At 41.9% G+C, this 23,581-nt stretch overlaps 1 protein-coding gene across 2 annotated transcripts in view; it reads left to right on the forward strand.

Moving 5' to 3' along the window:
* LMTK2 (lemur tyrosine kinase 2) overlaps positions 1–23,581 on the forward strand; it is an 80,383-nt gene that overhangs the window by 16,177 nt on the left and 40,625 nt on the right. For both annotated transcript variants that reach the window (XM_024745262.1, XM_024745263.1), the window contains exons 2-5: positions 9,720–9,844; positions 12,843–12,987; positions 16,772–16,845; positions 20,572–20,690. In XM_024745262.1, the coding sequence (XP_024601030.1) occupies positions 9,720–9,844; positions 12,843–12,987; positions 16,772–16,845; positions 20,572–20,690 (463 nt within the window). The remainder of the gene's footprint in view (positions 1–9,719; positions 9,845–12,842; positions 12,988–16,771; positions 16,846–20,571; positions 20,691–23,581) is intronic.

Genomic DNA, 23,581 nt, shown 5'->3' on the forward strand with positions numbered 1-23,581 from the left:
GTTTGGGGTCTGCCCTGCCTGGGAAGTAAGGAGCACACATCTAGGTTATCTGTCCTTCCCTTTTTGGCTGTATTTTGCAGGAAGTGTACCGGCTAAGTGTTGTGAATACAATACTACCATTGACTTGCCTGCCCGATGCTGCAGATTTCAACGGGAAGTTGTATGGAAAGACAGAATGTCCTTTTCCCCAGACATTAGTGGTGCACTGAAGTGGCCAGTTGTGGGGGAAGAAGCCCTGGGAAACTGGCCCAGGGTTTCTACTTCTGGGACCAGATCCTGCCTGTTCATCAGCTGGCTTCCTGGACCACAGGGAGGTCCTGATTCAGAGCTGTTACAAACATCTGGCACTGTGGATGACTCCACACCTTAACTATGCCAACAACCTAATTCTAGTTCATAAAATATGATCCCTGCCGTCATTTTCCTGGGGTGTGGGCCCAGGGTAGTCTGGCAGAGGTCATCTAAACCTGACATTCCTTTGGCCAAACTGTTGACATTCCTTTGGCCAAGCTCACGTGAGATGAGCTCTTTTGTGGTAGTCTCCATCCTAGTTAGTGATTTTAAAATTGGAATAAAATGAGCCTCTGATAACAGCTTTTAATGGACACAGCTGAGAGAAACAGCGACTTCATCTAAAATGATCTCATTCACCGGTATTCAGTCAGCGCTCAAAGTATATAAGCTTTCTGCAGGTGTGAGAGAACAGTGCGGTTGGCTGACCTTGGAAATTGTTTCTGAACAAGGGGAGCACTTCACTGGTTAGCACACAGCATGGTTTGTTTTTCTAGGCTGTTGATGTCCTGGCTTAGGGGTCTTTGTGGAATCTCTGATTCATCGGCTAGATCATCAACGCACTATTTACTGTTCCCTGCGGTTGGGTATATTTAGTGCTGTGCTTCATTTTCCCTTCCTAATATTAGAATTCATCAGGGAGATTCTAGAGTGTTTAATGTTATTATAAATAGGTGTATTGTTAAATTAAGAGGCAAGGAAAACACTTAGTGACTGAAGATTCTGTGCACAGGAAACCTTTATGATAGATGGGTTTGTAATTTTGAGGTGTTAAATAAAAATGTGTGATTTGCAATGATTGTCTGAATCTTTTTCCTTGAGTAGTATGATGCATTTGACTGGTCTCGCAGATGTAGAACTGCTTGTCAGGATGTTGGAAAAGGAAGGTGGACTTGTTGGTCCTACACTTAAAAAAAAAAAAAAAGCCTGGGCTTGATGTCTGGCACTGGTTTGGAAGATTGCTGGTCCTTAGCTTCTCTGAGTTCTGCCAGGTTTCCTTTGTCTAGTCAGCCCAGTGGGCACCAGCTTTAATTGTCAAGTAGACACATAAATCTCTCCTGTGCATTTCCTGAGGGTGAGGGTGGAGAACAGAAGGGTTAGGTACGTATCTGACACTCGCTTTAACTGCTATAGAGTCCGTTCCCATTTTCAAACCACTGCGTCCTGGGAAGCCAGGGAGGAAGGCTGCGTATACTTGGCTCTGGTGCCAGCAAGAATGGATCCCCTACCAGTGGGGATGGTGTTCCTAAATTAATAAATTTTCAGTGTTCAGGGCTGAGCTCAATCACCCTCCAACTTCAGAAGGTGACTGACTGTATTTGGAGATCAGGCCTTTGAAGATGCGAATGTGTTAAAATAAGGCCATCAGCTCTTTCTTGCTAATCCAATATGACTGTTGTCCTTACAAGAAGAGGGAATTTGAACACAAAGAGACATCAGGGATGCTCGCTCAGAGGAGGACGCAGCAAGAAGATGGTCATCTGGGGGCTTCTCTGGTGGCACAGTGGTTGAGAGTCCGCCTGCCAATGCAGGGGACACGGGTTTGAGCCCTGGTCTGGGAGGATCCCACATGCCGCAGAGCAACTGGGCCCGTGAGCCACAACCACTGAGCCTGCGCGTCTGGAGCCTGTGCTCCGCAACGAGAGAGGCTGCGGCAGTGAGAGGCCCGCGCACTGCGATGAAGAGTGGCCCCCGCTCGCCACAACTAGAGAAAGCCCTTGCACAGAAACGAAGACCCAACACAGCCAGCAATAAATAAATAAATAAATAAATTTTAGAAAAGAAGATGGTCATCTGCAAGCCAAGGCCTCAGAAGGAACCAACCGTGCCGACCCCTGGGTCTTGGACTTCCAGCCTCCAGATTGGGAGACAGATTTCTGTTGTTGAAGCTGCACGGTGTCTGGTGTCTGGTTATGGTGGCCCGAGCAGACTAACACGCAGGTTTAGACTCGTGTCTTAGAGGCATCTGTTAAGAGTCCCTGTTACTTGGGGTACCGACAATGGAGGCTCCTCGTGCAGCACCATCGGGGGCCCGTGGAGGAGAGGGTGCCTTTGGATCCTCTCTGCCGGCGTGCGGTGAAACCACTCTGACGGCTTCCAGTGAGATGAGACTGTGCAAAGAGCATGGCGTGTGGAAATAAATACCCACTATCACAGGAGAATATAAGCTGGGGGAAACCCACTCTTTAAGAAAACTTATTTTTTAAAGAAAACAACTTAAGAGTTACACTGCTAAACATGAATTGCAAAATGGGCAAGTAAAGAGTGTTTGTGGGAGTTGTGTGCAACCTGGGGAACGAGTGATAAGCCATGACTGGGGCAAGGGAGGGACACCCCAGTGCCGTGGATATAGGGTGATTAGTGATGGGGGAGAATCTTTGCTGAGTAAGAGCATAAAATTACTGAAGGAATGCTACTTTTTGGTCTTATTTGTTTGACCCTGAAAGCATGTGTTTATCCTGTTAACCAGTAGATTAATGATGGATTTCTGGTGGGGGAGAAAGTGAACTTGAAGACTGAGGTCACAGAGAATCCATCTGGAAGGACTGGGAGAGGTCCGTCGTCGCTCCAGGTGGAGAGCTGGGGCGAGTGATGAGGGTGCGGGGCGAAGAGGTGAACGGGGGCTGGAGGACCAGGGATGCTGTAAGGCTTGTTAAGGGATTTGGACTTTCGGCTGACAACCATGGGAAGCCCCTGGTACAGAGGTCAAGACGTGGAAGGATGGAGCCACCTCTCCCTGTGTCCCCTCCTCCTGGTCTCCCTCCCCGTAGGTGCCCACTGTTGCCCGCTGGTGACGTTGTGTACACACTGTTGCGACCTGTTCTGTTTGTTTTTTTTTTTTCTTGTTTTCATTTAAACATACATCCTGGAGATGGGTTAAATTGTATCCCCCTCCCGGATTCATATATTGAAGTCCTAACCTCTTATAACTCAGAGTGTGATCTTATTTGGGGACAGGGTCTTTACAGAGGTTATGAAGTTAAAATGAGGTCATTAGGAGGGCTGTGATTCAACATGACTGTGTCCTTATAAAAAGGGTAAATTTGGACACAGAGATAGGCATAGAGGGAAGGTGATGTGAAGATTCCCAGGGAGAAGACAGACCTGGGACAAATCCGTCTCTCACAGCCCTCAGAGGAACCAACCCTGCTTCATCTTGGACTTGTAGCCTCTAGAATTGTCCATACCAGTTCGTACTTTGTTACAGCATTTCTAGCAAACTATGACACACAGATTGTAAATTGTTATATCTACTCTTTTTTCCTATTTAAACTTTTTATTTAATGGATGTGAAGAAATTATTTAATAAATGGAAAACTTCAAACATACACCAGACTAGACAGAGGCTATAATGAATTCCCACGAACGAACGTACCTTTCACCCACCCATTGACTCGGATTGGGGCCATCTTTTTTCATAATACCCCCATCAGTTTCTCTACCCTCATACTATTCTGAACCAAATTCCAGTCATTGTTAAATAGGTCACTATCTCTGAGAGATAAAGACAACTTTTAAAAACAGAGCCCTTATCACTCTCTCCTAGGAGAACTAGATCATGCTTCCCTAATATGGTCAATTGTCAGTGTTCAGATTTCCAATCGTCTCAATGTCATAATTTTTTTAAGGTTTTTGAATCATGATTCAAATTAACACCTGTACATTGCAGTTGGTTGGTCTTTTAAAATCTCTTAGTTCCTTCTCCATCTCTCTTTCTCTCTCCTTGTAATTCATCAGGGTTTTCTCCTTGAGTGTTTTTCGTAGCCTAAATTTTGCTGATTATGTTCTTGTTGTGAAATTTAATATGTTCCGCTATTCTCTTTATTTCCTGTTAATTGGTATTTAGATCTAGAGGCTTGGTCAGATGCAGGTTTGATATTTTGTTACTATTGGATTGTTTGTTTTGGGTAGTACTGTGTAGTGGGTGGTGGTGTGTATTTCCATCTGGAGGCAGGTAATGTCAGGTTGTCTGTCTTTTTGCATTATTAGCTGTCGATACAAGTGTCCTGTCATGAAATATTTTTCTTTTGGGTTTTTTTTTAAACAGCTATTTAAGAATGTAAGCACTATTCTTAGCCAGCACGCCATACCAAAACCAACAGTGGGCAGTCTTTCCCCACAGGCCGTTGTTTCCTGAGCCCTGTTCTAGGGTCTGTATATCTTGGACATAAGAGGAAATATCTATTTGGTCTTTGTCCCCTCCTCTGGCACGGAGCTCCTGAAACCCTTGGAAGTTCCTGAGTGATGGGGTGACAGGAGCACCTCTTGTTATTAATAACAAGCGCCTTCCAACCACACCCGAATTTATGCTATTGAAGTGACTCTTGGCCCCTAAGTACCTTCAGGATGGGGGCCGGTGGCCAGAGGAACCAACCATGTGATTAAAGGGTTTGAAGTTTCAGTCTTACCCTTTACGACTTGAACCACTGGCTAACCAGATAGTAAATATGGGGAAATTTTCTTTGTAAACTGATACCAGTATATCAGCTGGTAACCAAAGAGGGAATGACAAAGTTAGAATATCAGCGTTTTGCAATCCCTCATGGATCTAGACATTGATCATGATTTCTTTTTATCTGTGAACCTTTAAAATTTTTAATTTAATCTGAAAAAGGATTCACAGGTGACTCTTCAGTTAATTACGCATGTGCTCAAGTTTTAATCATGGTTCTAGGCAGGGATTTATAATGGTTGAATTAATAATCGGATAGCATTCCTCACTTACTCTGCGTCATTACTGAGAAATTGTGTTCCCCAGATTACCTGTTGATAAAACAGATAAGATGCACCTACCTCTCAGAGTTTCTTAGGTTTTCTGCTTATTGAATCAAGTGCTAGGTATCTATTAAAATGGTTTGGAAACTAAAATGAAAACTCATAGACTGTACCTTGGAGATACCATGTGTTTTTGCATCGGTGTCTTGGGGAGGTGTACGAAGTACCCCAAACCTCTAATTATCCTTGTTCTCAGTTTGTAATCTGCGAGGCAGCCTCAGTGTGCGGAGAGACTCCTGTCATTATTGATGTTTTTCTGTAGGCGATGATTGGTTTGACTTAACACGTCTCTGAATGCTGCAGACTTGAGAGTGTCAAAAGAAAACTGTCTTTCTTCATAGTTTCCGGCTGTCACAATCAGGAACCTTCCAGGGTCCTGGGTTGTAGTTTGACCACTGGGGCCACGGGGATTTTAGTGTAGTTCCTCAGGTCTAGAATTTACTTCCTCTCTGAGGTTTATGCAAACCCATCTCACCTTCCAGCCTATAGGAGGCTGGTTTGATTTCTTCATTTTATACAAGTTTTTCTTTATTGTAGGGAAGTGTTCCTCTGTTGGTATACAGTTTGTTTGTTTTTTTTTTTAAAGCATAGGACTTTGGGCTGATCAAAAGAAAAATACAGTAAATAAAATAGTTTCTAGGAATGGTAAAACTGTAAAAATGTCTACTAGAGGCTATCTAGTAAATATCTCAGGTAGTGATTTAGAATCTTTTCAGTGGGCCTGGTAGACATTGAGGTGGAGTAGACTTGTATGCCTTGAGGAAATCTGAGTCCAGGAGAGCAGAGGCCCCTGCAGTGTCTTAACAGAAATAAATACGTTATCAAGGTCAGGCAAAACTCCACATAACTAGTTATTTTTAACACGGGTATGACTTTTCATGCCTGCCTGATGACTCACAGAAGACAGTTTTATGGATCAGATATTGCGCTGGCCCTCAGGCAGTTATGATCAAAGTTTATGATAGGGTGTAATGATAAATTATAGATGAAAAGAGAGAAAAAAGTTGTTTACTATTCATCCTCTGGAGTTTGGAGAAGTATGAACTGTCTTAATTACAGTGAGAGGTTTCCTTCGAAGCACTTAGGCTGTTTTTAAATGTTAAAAACAATGAGGCAAATCAATGTGGTATCAAGGGACTTGTACCCAGCACCCCTGAACCCAGAGCCTGGCCTAGCCGCTTTCCCGCCTCGTGTCCTTAGGCACATCGGTGTCCTCGTCTGTGACATGGAGCTGGCGTTGTGACGATCAAATGAAATAATACTATATTTTATCAAATCTCAGACATGACCGATAATGACACACCCTTATTTTTGTGCCATTAAGAAAGAAGAGGGCTTCCCTGGTGGCGCAGTGGTTGAGAGTCTGCCTGTCGTTGCAGGGGACATGGGTTCGTGCCCCCGTCCGGGAAGATCCCACATGCCGCGGATCGTCTGGGCCCGTGAGCCGTGGCCGCTGAGCCTGCACATCCGGAGCCTGTGCTCCGCCACGGGAGAGGCCACAACAGTGAGAGGCCCACGTACCACAACAAAAAAAAAAAAAAAAAAAAAAAAAGAAAGAAAGAAGAAATGTTGCCAATGAAAACAGCTTTCTTTCGAGTGTAAGATAGCCCTGAAATTTAGAGATCTTAAAATGCAGTGGGCAAACCTCATCTTAAAAATCAGTAAAATAGGACTTCCCTGGTGGCGCAGTGGTTAAGAATCCGCCTGCCAATGCAGGGGACACGGGTTCGATCCCTGGTCCGGGAAGATCCCACATGCCGCGGAGCAACTAAGCCTGTGCGCCACAACTACTGAACCTGTGTTCTAGAGCTGGGAACCTAGCTACTGAGCCTGCGTGCCTTGAGCCCAGACTCTGCAACAAAGAGAAGCCACCGCAACAAAGAGTAGCCCCCACTCACCGCAACTAGAGAAAGCCCGTGCGCAGCAACGAAGACCCGACGTGGCCAAAAATAAACAAATAAGTAAATAAATTTATTTTAAAAAGTCAGTAAAATACAGTGTATATGAAAGTGCTTTGCCACATAAGCCTCAGGAGTCGTATTTAATCCTTATTATATGAGTCAGGGGGAGTGAAACAGAGTTATAAGAAAATACCAGTGAGCAGCACAGGCCGAGCTGAGTATTGGTTCTAGAAGGTCGGCTCTCAGTGGCTCAGGCCCCTTGCTTCGCTTAGTTTTCCAGATGGACACCGGTGTCCCTAGTCAGGGAATTCTGCGTTCTTCTGTGTTCATGTGTGGATTTCCCTCTGTGTTCGATTTTGTGGGTTTAGAGCTTGCACGTGCTTGACAACCTTTGGTCAATGGCGTTATTTTTAAGAAGGAAGGCTGCAGCGGAGTCCGAGCCCCCTCGTGACAAAGCAGGTTCCAGCAGGGCTCATTCTCAGATAGACTTGTGTTGTTGGAAAGGAATTCATTCCTGCTCTGCACTTGACGTGCTGACTCCTTTAGGCTTCTCTGCTCTTCACTAAAGAAGAGCATTTTATGTTCAAGAATGTGTTTTACTCACATAAGAGTTTGGTTAGTTTTTGCTTTCTTCAGGTACTGTGATCTCATTTAAGAAAAATGGTGGCATCGTTCCTTAACTTGTCTCCAGGCCTCCTGCTTGGTGCCTCTGAGCATGTAATTAGCCGTTGGTGGGGATTTTAAGGAAAAGTTTATTTCTGACTTTACTGTGATAATCATTTCACAATATATATGTATATGAAATTATCATGTCGTACACCTTAAACTTACACCGTGTTATATGTTAGTTATATCTCAAAGCGGGAGAGAAAGAAGAAAAGTGTATTTCTTAGTAGAACGCTGGTAGGTAAGACTTAACAATTTGCTCTAACAAAAAAAGGGTCAAACTAGCCCTAGTTGAATAAGATGCTTTCCAGATAACTAAATCTTTGCTGAAAGTAAGCAGGGAGAATCTTTCTGGTCTAGACAGGGGTTGCAGACTTTTTCTGTCAATGGCTCACATGCAGTATCTATTACAAATTCTTTTTTTCCCCCCCCGAAACAGCCCTTTAAAGATGTAAAAATCATCCTTAGCTGCCCCCGCCCCCGCAAGCAAAAAGTGGTCACAGGCTGTAGTTTTCAGGTTCCTTATTGTGACAGGAGCTCCTTGGAGAAGTGGCTGATTCTAAAGCCGGAGGAGGGAAAATATAAGAGGAGCCTGGAGCTTCCCATAGCATCAGAGAGTGAGGAAGTATAGGAGGAAAAAAGTAAAGGATGGGGCATGTCTGAAGGACCCAGGAGTCAACTTGAAACAGCTCCCAGGGGCCAAAGCTCGAACAATTTGAGCCACAAAGAAATGAGAATAATGGATTATAACCCAAAGAATAAAATAAATATCTTATGAGTTCATAACTTTGTAAATGACTGAATAAGTAAGTGTGGGAGGAGGGACAAATCTTCCTTACAGAAGCGTACCAAGTAGTAAATGTAGAAGGAACGAGGGGAATAGAAGAATCACCACTAGAACCTCACAGTATTCATTGCTGCAGGGAAGACGCACGACTCCGGTGAAAACTATGGTGTAAAGCTTCCCGGAGACCCGGGGCGTGTGAAGAGCCTCAGAGTGTATCCCCGGGTATCAGTTACTCTAGTCCTTTTAACCTGTGTCTACACATCCTGGGACACGCCTCCCTCCGGGAAGTACAGCTTAATTCCCTTACCCGTGCGTGTTCCCTGGACTTTGTGACCCGCTTCTGAAGAGAGGCGTATGCGAAGGGAAAAGGGTAACTTCACTGTGGGCAAACCTGGCAGAAACCCCCTGGGCCAAGGGATCCAGTTTCACGTCACTGGTAATGATTGTGCCAACATCACATGCCCCAGATACGATGTCGTGAGAAGGACCTTTCACCATGTGGTGTTCTAGATTCTTCCCAGATATCTGTAACCTCAGTCCAGTCATGAGAAAACATCAGGCAACCCCATTTGAGGGACATTCTACAAAATAACTGACCAGTACTCTTCAAGAGTGTTGGAGCTATGAAACACGGACAGAGAGACATCAGAGATCGGAGGAGACTAAGTGGACATGATGAGTAAATGCAACATTGGTGGCCTGGATTGAATCCTAGAAAAGAAAAACGGTGTTGATGGAAAAACTGGTAAAATCCAAATAAAGTCAGAAGTTCAATTAGTGTTGAGAGTATTGTACCAGTGTTACTGTTTTAGCTTTGATGAGTACACTATGTAAGATGCTAATGGTAGTGGAAGCGAGGTGAAGGGTATATGAGGACCGTCTGCACTGTCTCTGCAACTCTTCTGTAAATCTGAAGTTGTTTCAAAACCAGAAGTTTTTAAGATTTTTTTTTTGATTTGTACCAATTTTAAAGTCTTGATTGAATTTGTTACAATATTGCTTCTGGCCCCGAGGCATGCGGGATCTTAGCTCCCTGACTAGGGATTGAATCCACACCCCCTGCATCGGAAGGTGAAGTCTTAACCACTGGACCGCCAGGGAAGTCCCCAAACCAGAAGTTTTTAAAAAAAAAACCCTCTAACTCCTTATCCTGGGTTGGTCATCAGCTTTATCTTGAGCATTTGAGCATTCTTTTATTAACTCTTGGTCCCGTTTGTATCTGGCAGAAAATATATTGATTCACTTATTAAAGTTGATTTTGGAATGCGCGTGTTAATATTGTTTATTTCTCTTTCCAGGGGAGGCAGCCGCTGCAGAAATTTCCTCATCTTTTGTGATCCTGTCTGTGTGCGGTTTAATGGTATTAATAGTGTTAATTGTAAACTGTGTATCCTGCTGTAAGGACCCAGAAATAGACTTTAAGGTGAGCACAGACGGTAGGAACATTTAAAGTCATCCTCTGATACATTTACCAATAGAACGGCCGGATATCACAGTCCCTTGGGTGCAGGAGTTGGCAAATTTTTTTCTGTAGGGGCCAGATAGTAAATATTGAAGTTAAATAAAGAGCTATTGTAAATAGTAAATACTGTGGGCCATACAGTCTCTGTCATGGCTACTCAGCTCTCAACTCGGCCTCTGTAGCCACGTGAGCCACAGACAGCATGGGAACAGGTGGTCACCGCTGTGTGCCAGTGAAATCTCGTGTACAGAATAAAGTAGGTGGTCTGGATTTGGCTCACTGGCTGCAGGTGCTGGCCCTGCCTCAGAGCATCATTGACAGTAGCCACTTGCCTGTTTTAATTTAAGTTTTGTCAAGTGAGGAATAAGGAATGATGATTGAATTCACTTGCTATAAGCCCTGTAAGGAGAAGCAGGCTGGTTTTGATTTTTTTCCAAACTATGTGCTGGTGAGTTTGTGGTTGTTGAGATCATTGAGGCCAGTGTGTTTTGTGTGTGAGGAAGAGCATCTTTCAGTTTACCTCGAGCCCTGAGTTCCCTGAGGAGGAGAAAAGAAGGGTGCCAGTTGTAAAGCTTGCCCAGGGTGGAGGGTGGAGGTGGGGGAGGTGATAATATAGAAGGATTGTTGTCGTAGCTGTTGAGGATGGGTGGAGTCTGCCAGAAACCAGCTGGGATATCCCCTCTAGAACTTACCGCTGGCATGTGTTAGGGCTCAGTGAAGACTTATTAAAAGGAGTACATAAAAGAAGGGAAAAAAAGGACTGTGCACATGCAGAGGAAATGGTCTTTAATATAGAGCTTTACCAACTGGACTAGGGCTGTCCCAGGAGTCCTGAGGACTGTGGTTCAAATCAGGGGAAAACCTTTTTCGTGGATGTGTGGACCTTATTTCTCGAGCCTCACACCTGTTTCTGTCGTGTGTTCCCTTTACCTTGGGTCTGGTGGCAGCTCTGAGGAGAGAAGATGTGCTGTCCCTTTGGCTGGACACCAGTGTTATACACACACAGGATGGGGGCTGGAGGACTGGGGTGGGCGTCCGGGGGGAAAGGCTCATGAGCACAGGTCATTTTCTTTAGAAGATTTCACCGCAGACATGGAGGACGTGAGCACCTAGGCCCTCGGATCAGTGCAGACACTTCTGTGGGAACCCAGCAACTGCGCCGCACAGGGCCACAGAGGTGGGCAGAGAATCCGTGTCCCTTGACTGTCAGTCTTGCTGAGGGACTTTGCACAGACCCCTGGCCCTTTGAGGACAAAGATAAAGCCTGATCAGTGTTTCTGAAAATGAAAGCCAGTTTCTCTCTCACATCACGATACCTCATTCTTGCCTCGAATTGTTCTAACCCCCCTGACGCTTAGTGTGGACACAGGGCATTTATGATGACTTAGATTCAGGGAGGGTGTGTTTTTATCGGGCTTCCCCAGGTGATTCTGATGCAGGCGGCTCAGGGACCACACCGTACAGAGGATCCTCTCCAGCTTCCAGACTGTAACTGAAGAAGAGTGTCACCATCTATCATTTGTGGGTTTCCTTTAGACTTAGAAGTGTGGCGTTTCAGAACTAAATGGTCCCTGGGAAGTCATTTACAGGCCAAGAAGCTGCAGTCTTTTACAAGTGACCTGGTCTTCTCTCACGGCCCCGTTGTTGTTTTATACCGTTGTGGTTGTTATTTTTATTGTTGCTGTCACACTGTACTACTTCTGTGAATCTTTAGAATCATCTGCTGCCTAACGGTATATCCTGCCGCTGCCAAGGTTAGGAGTGATGGATGAAGTCTTTTCTTAATGAGAGAACCTTTAGGAATGTCTGAAGGGGAAATTGGACAAAGCTGTTGTGTTTAGAGGTGACCTCACAGATTGAAGTGTCCTGCTCTCCCCTCCCCCGATACAAGTAGTGATAGTGTCCTAATGCGTTTGACAACGTGTATGACATACATAAGAATATGCCCTCTTGCATGCATGTGAGAGCATAAATGTTATATCAGAGAAATCCACCCTTGCAACTTTCAGCTTCTCCCTTGCATGGGGGCGGGTGGGGTAGAGGGAGGTCGTAGAAAAGGGAGCTGTGTAGACGACTGAAAACAGTCTCGTTCAGCTTCTGTCATGGATCCTGGTGGGGTAATGCTCATTAATTATCTGAATGAAAGACCTTTATAATCATCCGTATCTATGTTAGATTAACATGGACACCAAGGTAGGCCCAGCTCACTGGAATGATGACAGGAAGAGTCAGGATAGCTTTCTGCTGGACAGAGTCACTTAAAAGGTTTCCACAGCGTTATTGATGCAGCCTCAGTATTAAAGTTGCCATCTTTAGAAAGCTGGATGTTCTTAGAATGTTTATTGCACTTATGTGATACAGAGTTTAGTACTGACCTTCCTGGTTCAGATCTTGATAGTTTTGTTTTCCAGTTTAATAATTTATCCATTATTACTCTTTCCAGAGAAATAGGACTCGCTTAAAAATATCTTTTCTGAGTCTTTTAACTATCTTTATTTTGATTGAAATCACACAGCAACTAGAAGTACATATACAATTGAAAAATAAATGTTTTGATTCAATATGCAGAGAGATTTGTGAAAGTGAATAATAGTAATAAAAAGAATACCTTAAACTATAGTAACTTAAACATAAAATTTTGAAACTGGAAGATTATTTCCCTTTTAAGTTCCAGGGTCATTTTAGAAAACTTTGCATTTAACTTCAAGTTATCAGTTTAAAAATTACATAAAATATGTATAATTTATTTTCAGATCTTATTTATTCTGCTATTTTGAGTTGGAGAACACAATTACATATGCTTTTTACCTGAAGTCAGCACAAATTGGAAAAAAAAATTATGGCAGTGTGTTCCAAATGAGTGAATAAATGTTCATATCTTAAATGTTAGCAGATGTTTTTGGTATTTACTCTCAAGCTGATTTATATTAGATATAACATTGCTCGTCCTTTATTTTAGGAATTTGAAGATAATTTTGATGATGAGATTGATTTCACACCACCAGCAGAAGATACTCCCTCTGTTCAATCCCCAGCAGAAGTTTTCACACTTTCAGTACCAAATATTTCACTACCAGCTCCATCACAATTCCAGCCTTCTGTAGGTAAGACCTTCCATCCTGAGGTCATGTTTCCATGAATAATTTCTGAGAAATGAGAAAGCAAGCCTTACTACTAATCATAAAAAAATTGGACTGCCTGTCTCCTCTGCTTGCTAATTTTTCTTCCTTCTGCTCTCTGGTGAAGCTGAATTCTAGTGGTCAGGCCCATTGCATTCCTGCAAAAGCTGAGTCCTCCTTTTGGACCTTGGCTCTGGCATAAGAGTAAATTGGTCTCCTCGATTCTTCAAAGTGGAATACTCTGACAGAGGCTTCTGGCCTCTGTGTTGGTAGGAAGGCTTCTCTGCCAGTTCTCAACACTGCCTGTCTGGCTGAGTAGGACACTGCTGTTTTCTACTGGGGTGTCCTGCACTTGGATATTACTTTTCATGCTAAGATAGAAGATAGAGGTTTGACTAGATGTTAATTAATTTCTTATTATAAAATAGAGTATCACTAGTGGTTCAATAATTAGGGATTTCTAATACTGCTGAGAAGGTTCTTTAAGTCTTTGTAGGTACCAAGCCTGCCTTGGTACTGCACACACAGTGGTGTATGTTTAGGGCAGTATAAACTGAACAGTTGATTAATATTGCTATAGGCTGTATTTTAAAAAAAGCTAGCTAAAACATGACACAGCTGGTGTGTTTCATACAAAATATTTATATGTGGTGTGAGGTAATGATCCAGGTTAATCCTACAGGTGGATGACTAGTTGTCCCAGCAACAAGTTTTGAGGAGACAGTTCTTCCCGCCTTGAATTGTCTTGGCACCCTTGTTGAAAATCAGTTGACCATATTCGTTTAGGTTAATTTCTGGACTTTCAGTTGTATTCCATTGATCTATATGTCTATCCTTATGCCAGTACCACACTGTTTTGATTATTGTAGCATTGTAGTAAGATTTGAAACTGGGACGTATGTGTCTTCCAACTTTTTTTTTTTTCTAGATTGTTTTGGCTATTCTGAGTCCCTTGCAATTCTGTATGAATTTTAGGATCAGTTTTTCCATTTCTGCAAGACAGGCCACTGGAATTTGTGTGTGTGTGTGTGTGTGTGTGTGTATGTATGTATGTATGTGGGTGTGTGTGCACCCATGCATGCATATCATTTGATTCCCTTCTCATTCCCTTTTGTGTATATTTTTTATATTTTTAAAAAGTGATTATAATGGGATTACAATTACCTTAAATTTATAACAACTGAGTTTGAATTTATAACAACTGAATTTATATTCACCAACATATAAAACCTGTTCCTTCCCTTTATGTTGACACACGTTACAGCTTTATACATTGTGTGCCCATTAACATAGATTTATTGTTGACCTTTGAACAACGAGGGGGTTAAGGGTGCTGACCCACATCCCACACAACCATGCACCCCCCAGCCCTGCACACAGTCGAAAATCTGTGTATAACTTTATAGTCGGCCTTCTGTATCCATGGTTCTGCATCCAACTGTGGATTGTGTAGTGCTATAGTATATATTGAAAAAAATCTACATTTAAGTGGACCTGTGCAATTCAAACCTGTGTTGCTCAAGGGTCAACTATACAGTTTTTTAATGTGTTTGTCTTTTAAGTCATATAAGAAATAAAAAAGGAGCTACACACAAAAATACAATAATACTGGCTTTTATTTTACCTATGTAGTTACCAGAAATCTTTATTTCCTCATATGACTTCTAGTTACTCTTTAATGTCCTTTTATTTTAGCCTGAAGGACTCCCTTCAGCATTTCTTATAGGGCAGGTGTACCGGCAGCAAACTCCCTAAACTTGTTTATCTGGGGATGTCTTAATTTCTCCTTCATTTTTAGAGGACAGTTTTGCTAGGTATAGAATTCTTGGTTGATGGTACTGTTCTTTAGCACTTTATATGTGCCATCCCACTCCTTTTGGCCTCCATGGTTTCTGATGAGACATGCATGGAATTGTTATTCTTATTGAAGATCCCTTGAATGTGATGACTTGTTCTCTCTTGCTGCTTTCAAAATTCTCTATCTTTGGTTTTTGATAGTTTGATTATAATGTGTCTTGGTGTGGATCTCTGAGTTTATCTTACTTGGACTTTGTTGAACTTCTTAGATGTATAGATTCATGTTTCTCATAGATTTGAGACATTTTTTACCATTATATCTTCAAGTATTCTTTCTGCTTCCTTTTCTCCCTCATCCTCTGGGGCTCTCGTTATATGTATGTTGGTCTACTTGATGGTATCCCACAAGTCCCTTAGACTTCATTCATTAATGTTCTCATTCTTTTTTCTTCCTGCTCCTCAGATTGGATAATTTCATTTGACCTCCCTTCAGGTTTACTGATTATTCTGTCTGCTCAAATCTCTTGTTGAAACCCTCTTGTGATTTTTTTTTTTTTTTTTTGGTTATTGCACTTGCAGCTCCAAAATTCTATTTGGCTCCTTTTAATAATTTCTATCACTTTATTGGTCCTCTCTATTTATTGGGATATCATTCTCTCAGTTTCCTTTGGTTCTTTGTCTGTGGTTTCCTTTAGCCCTTTCAGCATGTTTAAGACAGTTGATTTAAGGTCTTGTCCAGTAAGGCCAATGTCTGTTTTCTCAGGGACATTTTCTTTTAAATATCTTTTGTACCAGTGCATGTAGCATTCTTTATTGTTTTTTATTTGGTTTGTAATTTTTTGTTGAAAACTGGACATTTTGAATAATATGCAAAAAAAGAAGAAAATAGAAAGGAAACAAACGACAGATGCTGTCTAGTTCCTGGCAGACTGGCTCTATGTTGGGGCAGGTCCTTAGCCTGGCCGCTGACAGCTCTGCCTTAGCCTTCACTTCCTGCTTTGCTGAGCATGAGACTTGCCAGAGGTGAAACCTCTGTTCTTCTCGGGCCTCTTCTGAGTGTGTGTGCTTCCCTGGGCATGCAAATGGCTCTCTAAGTTTCCCTGTTTGTGTAATAATAGCTTTTTTAAAAAAAAGCCCATATCCCCACAAACCCCCCAAATTTCACTGGGCTTTTCTGCTAAAGCTCCAGCCTGTCTGTTATTGCCTCAGTTGGGTTTTTTTATTTGCCCCGGGCAGCAGCGCCTTGTCCAGTTGGCTTTTGTTGTTTTTGAGGCACGTGAAGCCTCTCCATCCTGATAGAGCCCAAGTTAGGTGGAACAAGGGGCACCACTGCAGCAGGCCTTCCGGGAAACCCCAGTCAGGTCAAAAAGAAGCACAGTTCCTGGGGAAGAAGGTCACTGTGCTCCCTCTGAAACCAGCACCCACTCTGGCACATGGGTCATCTTTAAGATGTGCTGCGAGAGAGGTAGGACATGAGTAAATTAAAGGCCACAAAGCAAGTCTCCCTGTTTCAGTGGCCTTCCTCCTGGTTCTCTTTGGTTGCTATAAACTTTTTCCACTCTCCAGAGTTCTGATAAGGTTGATGCTTACAGTTTTTTGACAAGATTTTCAGTGTTTCTAGGGAGGGACAGCCCCGGAGGTCCCTACTTCGCCCTAAAAGTAAGGACTGAGTAAAGGCCAGTGAGGTGGTGGTGACTGGTGGTGACTGGTGGTTACAGTAGGGTAGTTTGTCAGAGGATTCCGTGCAAGAGCTTAAAGTCAGGGCAGGATACTCATTCACAAATACTGTCAGTTTTAAAATTTGAGACCGTTTTGGCATTATTAGTTTGAGAGAGATGTTTTATGTATTTATTTCTACTTTATTATCACAAACATTAAATTTATGTTAGTGTTTGTACTTTATAGGTTATATATTTAATATTTATTTCAGTTAACTACTTATCTTTAGTTTTCAATGTTCTTTTTCCTACAGAAGGTTTGAAGTCTCAAGTTGCCCGCCACAGTCTAAACTATATACAGGAAATTGGAAATGGCTGGTTTGGAAAGGTAAAGTTTGTTCGCTTTCATTTTTTCCCCTCCTACTTATACTGTTTAGAATTTAAAGCTAATTAAGACTTGTGTTATGTGACATTCCATATACTGTCTGCACACTATGGTACCAATTGAATTTCTCCATTGGCCCCTGAAACCATGTGGAAGTGTGAGCGTCAGCATTCCTGGGTGTGTGAGTTTTTCCAAGAAGGTCTTTTATTTCTATATCAGAGACTTTTCTAGTTGTTGGCAGACAACGGTAAGAAGGGAAAAGAGATGGGAATTTTAGAAGCTTTTTGTCCTCCTCAAATTATTTGTTTCTTCTTTCTTCTCCCCCTTCCCTTATGACACTTAAACCACTTTATAATAGATGGGTAGTATGGTTATAATGAAAACCATTGTGAAGAACTGTTGTGTTTCTCGTAGCCTGTCAAGTGACCTAATAACACACTTTGTTGATCTTTTTACCACAGAAGGAATGATCTTTTTTATAACAACTGTTTCTATGATGGAGCAATCATTCTTTGTAAAAGGGTGTAACTGAGTGATCATTGCATCATAAGCAGGGCGGTCACGACCAGAAGATGTATTTGCTCTGTAGTCAACCATCTCATGCTTCTGTCTTTCTGATAAGAGTTGTTTGTCCTGTATCTTTTATGTCGTCCAAACGTTATTAGTTACCAGATCTTCTAAGCCATTTAGCAAAACCTGTTATGTGTCAGACGTTGTTCTTGGTGCTGGGAGTATGATGTGGAGGAAGATGGTAAAGTCCTGGCCTGTGGAGTCCTGGGAATGTAGCAGCAAACGAGATGGAACCCTTGCCCTGACAAAGCTGAAATTTCTAGTTGGGGCTGGGGGTGATCAGACAGTAAACAGTCAATGGTAGGAGACAGGCTCAGAGAGGGGTAGGGGAGCCAGCGGACATGAGGTATTTCCTGCATTTAGAGACTTTGACTTTTCCTCAGAGGGGGCTAGGAAGGTGCTCCAGGATCTGGGGATGAGTGACATCACCTGGCTTACGGGTTGAGAGGATCGCCATGTTGTAGAGGGCCACGGGGAAGCAGGGAAATTGGTAAGAAGGCTGCCGCAATTGTCTAGGGAGAGTTGCAGGCAGGCTTGGACCTGGATGATAGCATGGAGAGGTCGAGGTTCCAACAGGAGCACACAGGACTTGGGATGGAACAGATACGGAGTCTGGAGAGGGAAAGAAGTTAAGGATGATGGCTTATGGCCCGATTGGCAAGAAGCATGGAGTTGCTGTGATCTGAGATGGGAAAGACTAGGGAGAAGCAGACGTGGAGGAGGAAGATGGGTTCACTTTTGGATACATCAGGGGTGAGATGGCTCTCAGATGTGCAAATGGAGATACCATGTAGGCAGCTGGAAATGCAAATTGAGAGTTCAAGACAGAGATATAAACTTGGGAGAACTCAGTATAGAGGTGGTACTTGAGGCTAGATGAAATCACCGAGAATGCTAACACAGAGGAGAGGGGGAGGCACAAGGACCGAGCCCTGAGGCCCTGCAGCGGGGAGGTCAGCACAGTCAGGGAGACCCTGTGAGGGAGACAGAAGAGTCAGCCAGTGAGTAGGAGAGGGCACAGGAGAGAGGAGCATTATTCTGAAGGTCTGAGGAGGAGCTCCAGAAGATGAATTGCAGTAGATGCTGTGTACACACTGAGCAAGATGAAGGCTGGAGAATTAGGACCCAGCAGCATGCAGTCCGTGGTATCCTCAAAAGATTCAGTGCTTGTGACGTCAAAAGGGCCATGTCACATCCTCACGTGTGATGGGTTCCAGGGAGAAACTGGAGATGACACATTTAGACAACTCTGTTGAGGAGTTTTAGTCTAAAAGGGAACAGAGAAATGATGAGCTGTTTGGGCCCATCCAAGGGCCAAGGGGAGGGTTTTTGATTGTTTTTTTTATAGTATATGCTGCTATTTTAGCATGTTTATATGGGAGGGGGGACTGATACTGTGGGCGGGGGTGTAAGCGTAGAAGGGATCCATAGCATTATTGTAGGACTTGGTCTTAGGCACAGGGACAGTTTCTCTCCTGAAATGGGAGCAGAAACAGGATGTGTACACAGGTGCAGGTGGATTTGGTGTTAAAATGAGCAGGTACACTTCTGATCATTTTATTCAGTAAATAGGAGGCCCGTTTGAAATGCAGGAGTGAAAAGATGTACGTGAAGTTTGAACAAGAGGAGAACGTGGGAAAGTATATCAACTGGGGAAATGGGGGTGGTGGTGAGCAGCGCTGAGGACCCCTACAGATTTAAAATGAGACCACTCATCATGGCTTTTTTCTACTTTTGATGCTTTTTATTGTAGGCAAGTAGATGGATTTAAGCAGCACCGAGGCTTGGCTGAGCTAATAGACCTCAGTGAGAGGGCGCGGGGGTGATGGGAGTGAAGGGTCGTGGGCTCTAAGCTGTCAGGGAGGGGAGCGGGGCCTGCAGTCAGGACAGGAGGGTGGAAAAGCGGGATCACTAGTGGATTGGGGGGCAAGTTGTGCACTTGTTGGATTAGACTGTTGAAGTAAGTGAGCTGGAAATCTAAGGATGGGTAGAGAAGAAGTTAAAATTCAAGGTTTTGGACATAACATAATTACTAGCTAGGTCTAGACCCCTGGAAGTGTTTGCTGAGATGGGCTCATAGGAAAGATGAGTGGGAGTGAGGTCAGAGAACTGAGAGGTCCCAGTGTTGAGTGAATAGTCCCTGCATATGTTGCCCTCCAAGGATGACCACAGTGCTGGCTACCGAGAGAGAGACAGTGAGCCAGACCACTGCACTGGTCCCCTAGTTATTCTCCCCTCTTTGCAAATCAACACCATGGACGTGTTAGGCTTGTTATATCTGTGCAAACTCATTATTTGAAACAGAGAATATGGCTTAGTTAATTATCAGAGTTTCCTGTTCTATGCATTCTTCTGCCCTTACATTCCTAATATAACATTAAATTCTGTTCAGCTTCTTATTCTCTATTTTCAGGGCATTAAAATTAATCTATTTTATAAAAATATAAAAAACCTATTTTAAAAGGAAGCCTTTTAGTTTTGACCATTCTCAAATTAGATAAAAATCTTTACTTCATCATCATTTTCATCTTAAATATTGTATTTCATCTTAAATAGTGCCTTTGTATTGTCCTATATTAATACTTAATATATCACTTGTAGCTTGTTCTTATTTTCATTCGCATTTTGTGTTCTGTTAATTTCATGGAGTGTTTCTTTCCTGTGTTTTGACTGAAGCTTTAGTACAAGATAAAGGCCTGGAATAACTGGCATGCCCTGGATTTTTAAAGCTATAATGCAATGATAGTTTGTACACTGGCTGTTTGTCAGTTTATTTTGTCCTGTGTGAAGTAGACATAACAAAATAACACAACTCATTTGAAGTGTTTTTGAGAAATATTTGGGTTATATTTGAACCAAACTAATAAATTACTCTTCTGTAATATCATTGGCAATTTCTGTTAAAGTATAAAACATTTTTAAGTAAATAGAAAAGAAGTACATATAAATATATGAATGTTGTAAACACCTGATGACTGTTTTAAAACTTAAGGAAAATATTTTAGCTTTCCAAGCTTTTCGTGAGGTAGAATTTAAAATAATAGAAAGCCATCTGACTGTTGCTTAATTTGTTTTCCTGTATTCCATTTCCTGGTAAGTGTAACATACTTCTTTATCATGTTGATGGAAGTGAAGTGAAAAACTATTCTTTGGTTTTAGGTGCTCCTTGGAGAGATCTACACGGGCACTAGTGTAGTGAGAGTAATAGTGAAGGAGTTAAAAGCAAGTGCGAGCCCAAAGGAACACGATACTTTTTTGAAAAATGGAGAACCATACTAGTAAGTAAACCGTAATGAATGTTTTGTAAACGTGGTCTGTGGTCTGTTGAAAATCAGGTGTTTAAAACGCCTTTGGGATTTCTGCTTGTAAAATACAAAATTTAAATAAGATCCAGAGTCTCATAGCATAAGACCCAAAATGTCCAGGTTTCAGCTGAAATCACTGATCTTTCCAAGAACCAAGAGAACTCAACTAAGTAAGAAAAGACAACAGATGGTAGGAATGTAATTTGGTGCAGTCACTGTGGAAAACAGTATGGAGATTCCTCAAAAAACTAAACGTAGAGTTGCCAAATGGTCCAGCAATCCCACTCCTGGATGGGTCCAGCAATCACACCCCCAGACAAAACTCTAATTTCAAAGAGATACATGCACCCCTCTGTTCATAGCAGCACTATTCACAATAGCCAAGACATAGAAACAACCTAAATGTCCATCAACAGAGGAATGGATAAAGAAGATGTGGTACATTATATATAATGGAATACTACTCAGCCATAAAAAAGAATGAAATAATGCCATTTGCAGCAACATGGATGCAACTGAGATAATCAAACTAAGTGAAGTAAGTCAGACAGAGAAAGACAAATATCGTATGATATCACTTATATGTGGAAGCTAAAATATGACACAAATGAACTTGTTTACAAAACAGGAACAGACTCACAGATATAGAGAATAAGCCTGTGGTTACCAAGTGGGAGGGGGCCAGGGTAGGGATAGACTGGGAGTTTGGGGTTAGCAGACGCACACTGTTATATATAGAATGGATGAGCAACAAGGTCCTACTGTTACAGCACAGGGAACTATATTCAATACCCTGTGATAAACCAGAATGGAAAAGAATATGAAAAAGAATACATTTACAACTGAATCACTTTGCTGTACAGTACAGATTAGCACAACATTGTCAATCAACTGTACTTCAATAAAATAAACACACACAAAAAATAGAAAAGGCAACAGATACCAACACCAAGATGACAGAGATGTTAGGATTATCTGACAAGGATTTTAAAGCAGCTGTTGTAAAAATGCTTCAATGAGCAATAAATTATAGTACCCTGGGACTTCCCTGGTGGCATAGTTGTTAAGAATCCACCTGCCAGTGCAGGGGACACGGGTTTGAGCCCTGGTCTGGGAAGATCCCACATGCCATGGAGCAACTAAGCCTGTGTGCCACAACTACCGAAGCCCACATGCCTAGAGCCTGTGCTCTGCAACAAGAGAAGCCACCGCAGTGAGAAGCCCATGCACTGCAACAAAGAGTAGCCCCCGTTCGCCGCATCTAGAGAAAGCCTGTGTGCAGCAATGAAGACCCAACATAGCCAAAAATAAAATAAATAAATAAATTTATATTTTAAAAAATTCTAGTACCCTTGAAACAAATGAAGAAAACAAAGTTTCAGCAAAGACATAGACTACATGAAGAAGACCAAAGTGGACACTTTAGAACTGAAAAATATAATAATCAAAGTAAAAACTCAGTGGATGAGTTCAACAGCAGAATGGAGAGGACAGAGGGAAAAATCAGTGAAGTTGAAGATAAAACAATAAATATCACCCAGTTCAAACAACAGAAAGAAAATATGCTTAAAAAAGTGAAAAGTGCCTCGGGGACTTGGGGGACTTGAACAAAAGATCAAGACATCCCAGATTGAAAGGAGACAGAAAGTGGATAGAAAAAGTATTTGAAGAAATATTAACTGGAAAATGTTCCACATTTTGAAAAGACAAACCTACAGATTCATAAGTTGATCAAATCTCCAACAGGATAAACCCAAAGAAATTCATGCCAGCACACATCATAATCAAACTTCTGAAAATGAAAGACAAAAAAATCTCAAAAGCCGGGAGAAAGAAACACCACCTCACCTGTAGGGGGGTTACATTGAAAAGAGGACAAGTCTCAAATCAATAACCTAAGCTCATACTTTAAAGGACCAAAAAAAGAGGAGCAAGATGAACTCAAAGCAAACAGAAGGAGTAGATATTAAAGATAAGAGCAGAGGTCGATAAGATTGAAAACAGTAGATAAAAATCATTGAAACATAAAGTTGGCTCTTTGGAAAGATAATAAAATTGACAAACCTCTAACAAGACTGACAGAGAATAAAAGAGAAGACACAGATTCCTAATATCAGGAATGAAAGAGACCCTACAGACATCAAAAGGATAATAAGGGACAAACAGCTCTACGTATATATATATTTGACATATATAGATGAAATGAACCAATTACTTGAAAAGCACAAACCACCACGACTCACCCAATATGAAATAGGTTATTTGAATAGACCTATAATCATTGAAGAAATGGAGTTTGCAACTTAAAAACTCTCAAAAAGAGTCCCCAGGCTTAGACAGTTTGACCAGAGCATTCTACAAAACAACTAAAGATGAATTAATGCCAGTTCTACACAATACTTTCTAGAAAATAGAAGAGGAGGGAACACTTCTTAACTCATTTTATGAAACCAGTATTACCGTGATACCAAAACTTGACAAAGTGCAAAAAGGAAAACTGTAGACCAATATCTGTCATCGATGTTGATGCAGAAATTCTAACCAAAATATTAGCAAATATATAAAAAGTTATATATCATGACCAATTGGAATTTATTCCAGGAATGCTAGTCTGATTCAGTATTTGAAAATCAATCAGTGTAGTCCACCATAATTACTGGGTAAAGAGGAAACATCACATGATCCTGTCAGTTGATGGAGAAAAACATTTGACAAAACTCCACACTAATTCATGATAAAAACTCTTTGAAAACTAGAAATAGATGAGAATCTCCACTTATTAAAGAACATCTACAAAAAATCTACATCTAGCATCATACTTAATGGTGAAAGACTGAATGCTTTTATCCCTAAGATCAAGAAAG

Source organism: Neophocaena asiaeorientalis, unplaced genomic scaffold, assembly GCF_003031525.2.
Source record: "Neophocaena asiaeorientalis asiaeorientalis breed wild unplaced genomic scaffold, Neophocaena_asiaeorientalis_V1.1 scaffold461, whole genome shotgun sequence".
Lineage (NCBI taxonomy): Eukaryota > Metazoa > Chordata > Mammalia > Artiodactyla > Phocoenidae > Neophocaena > Neophocaena asiaeorientalis.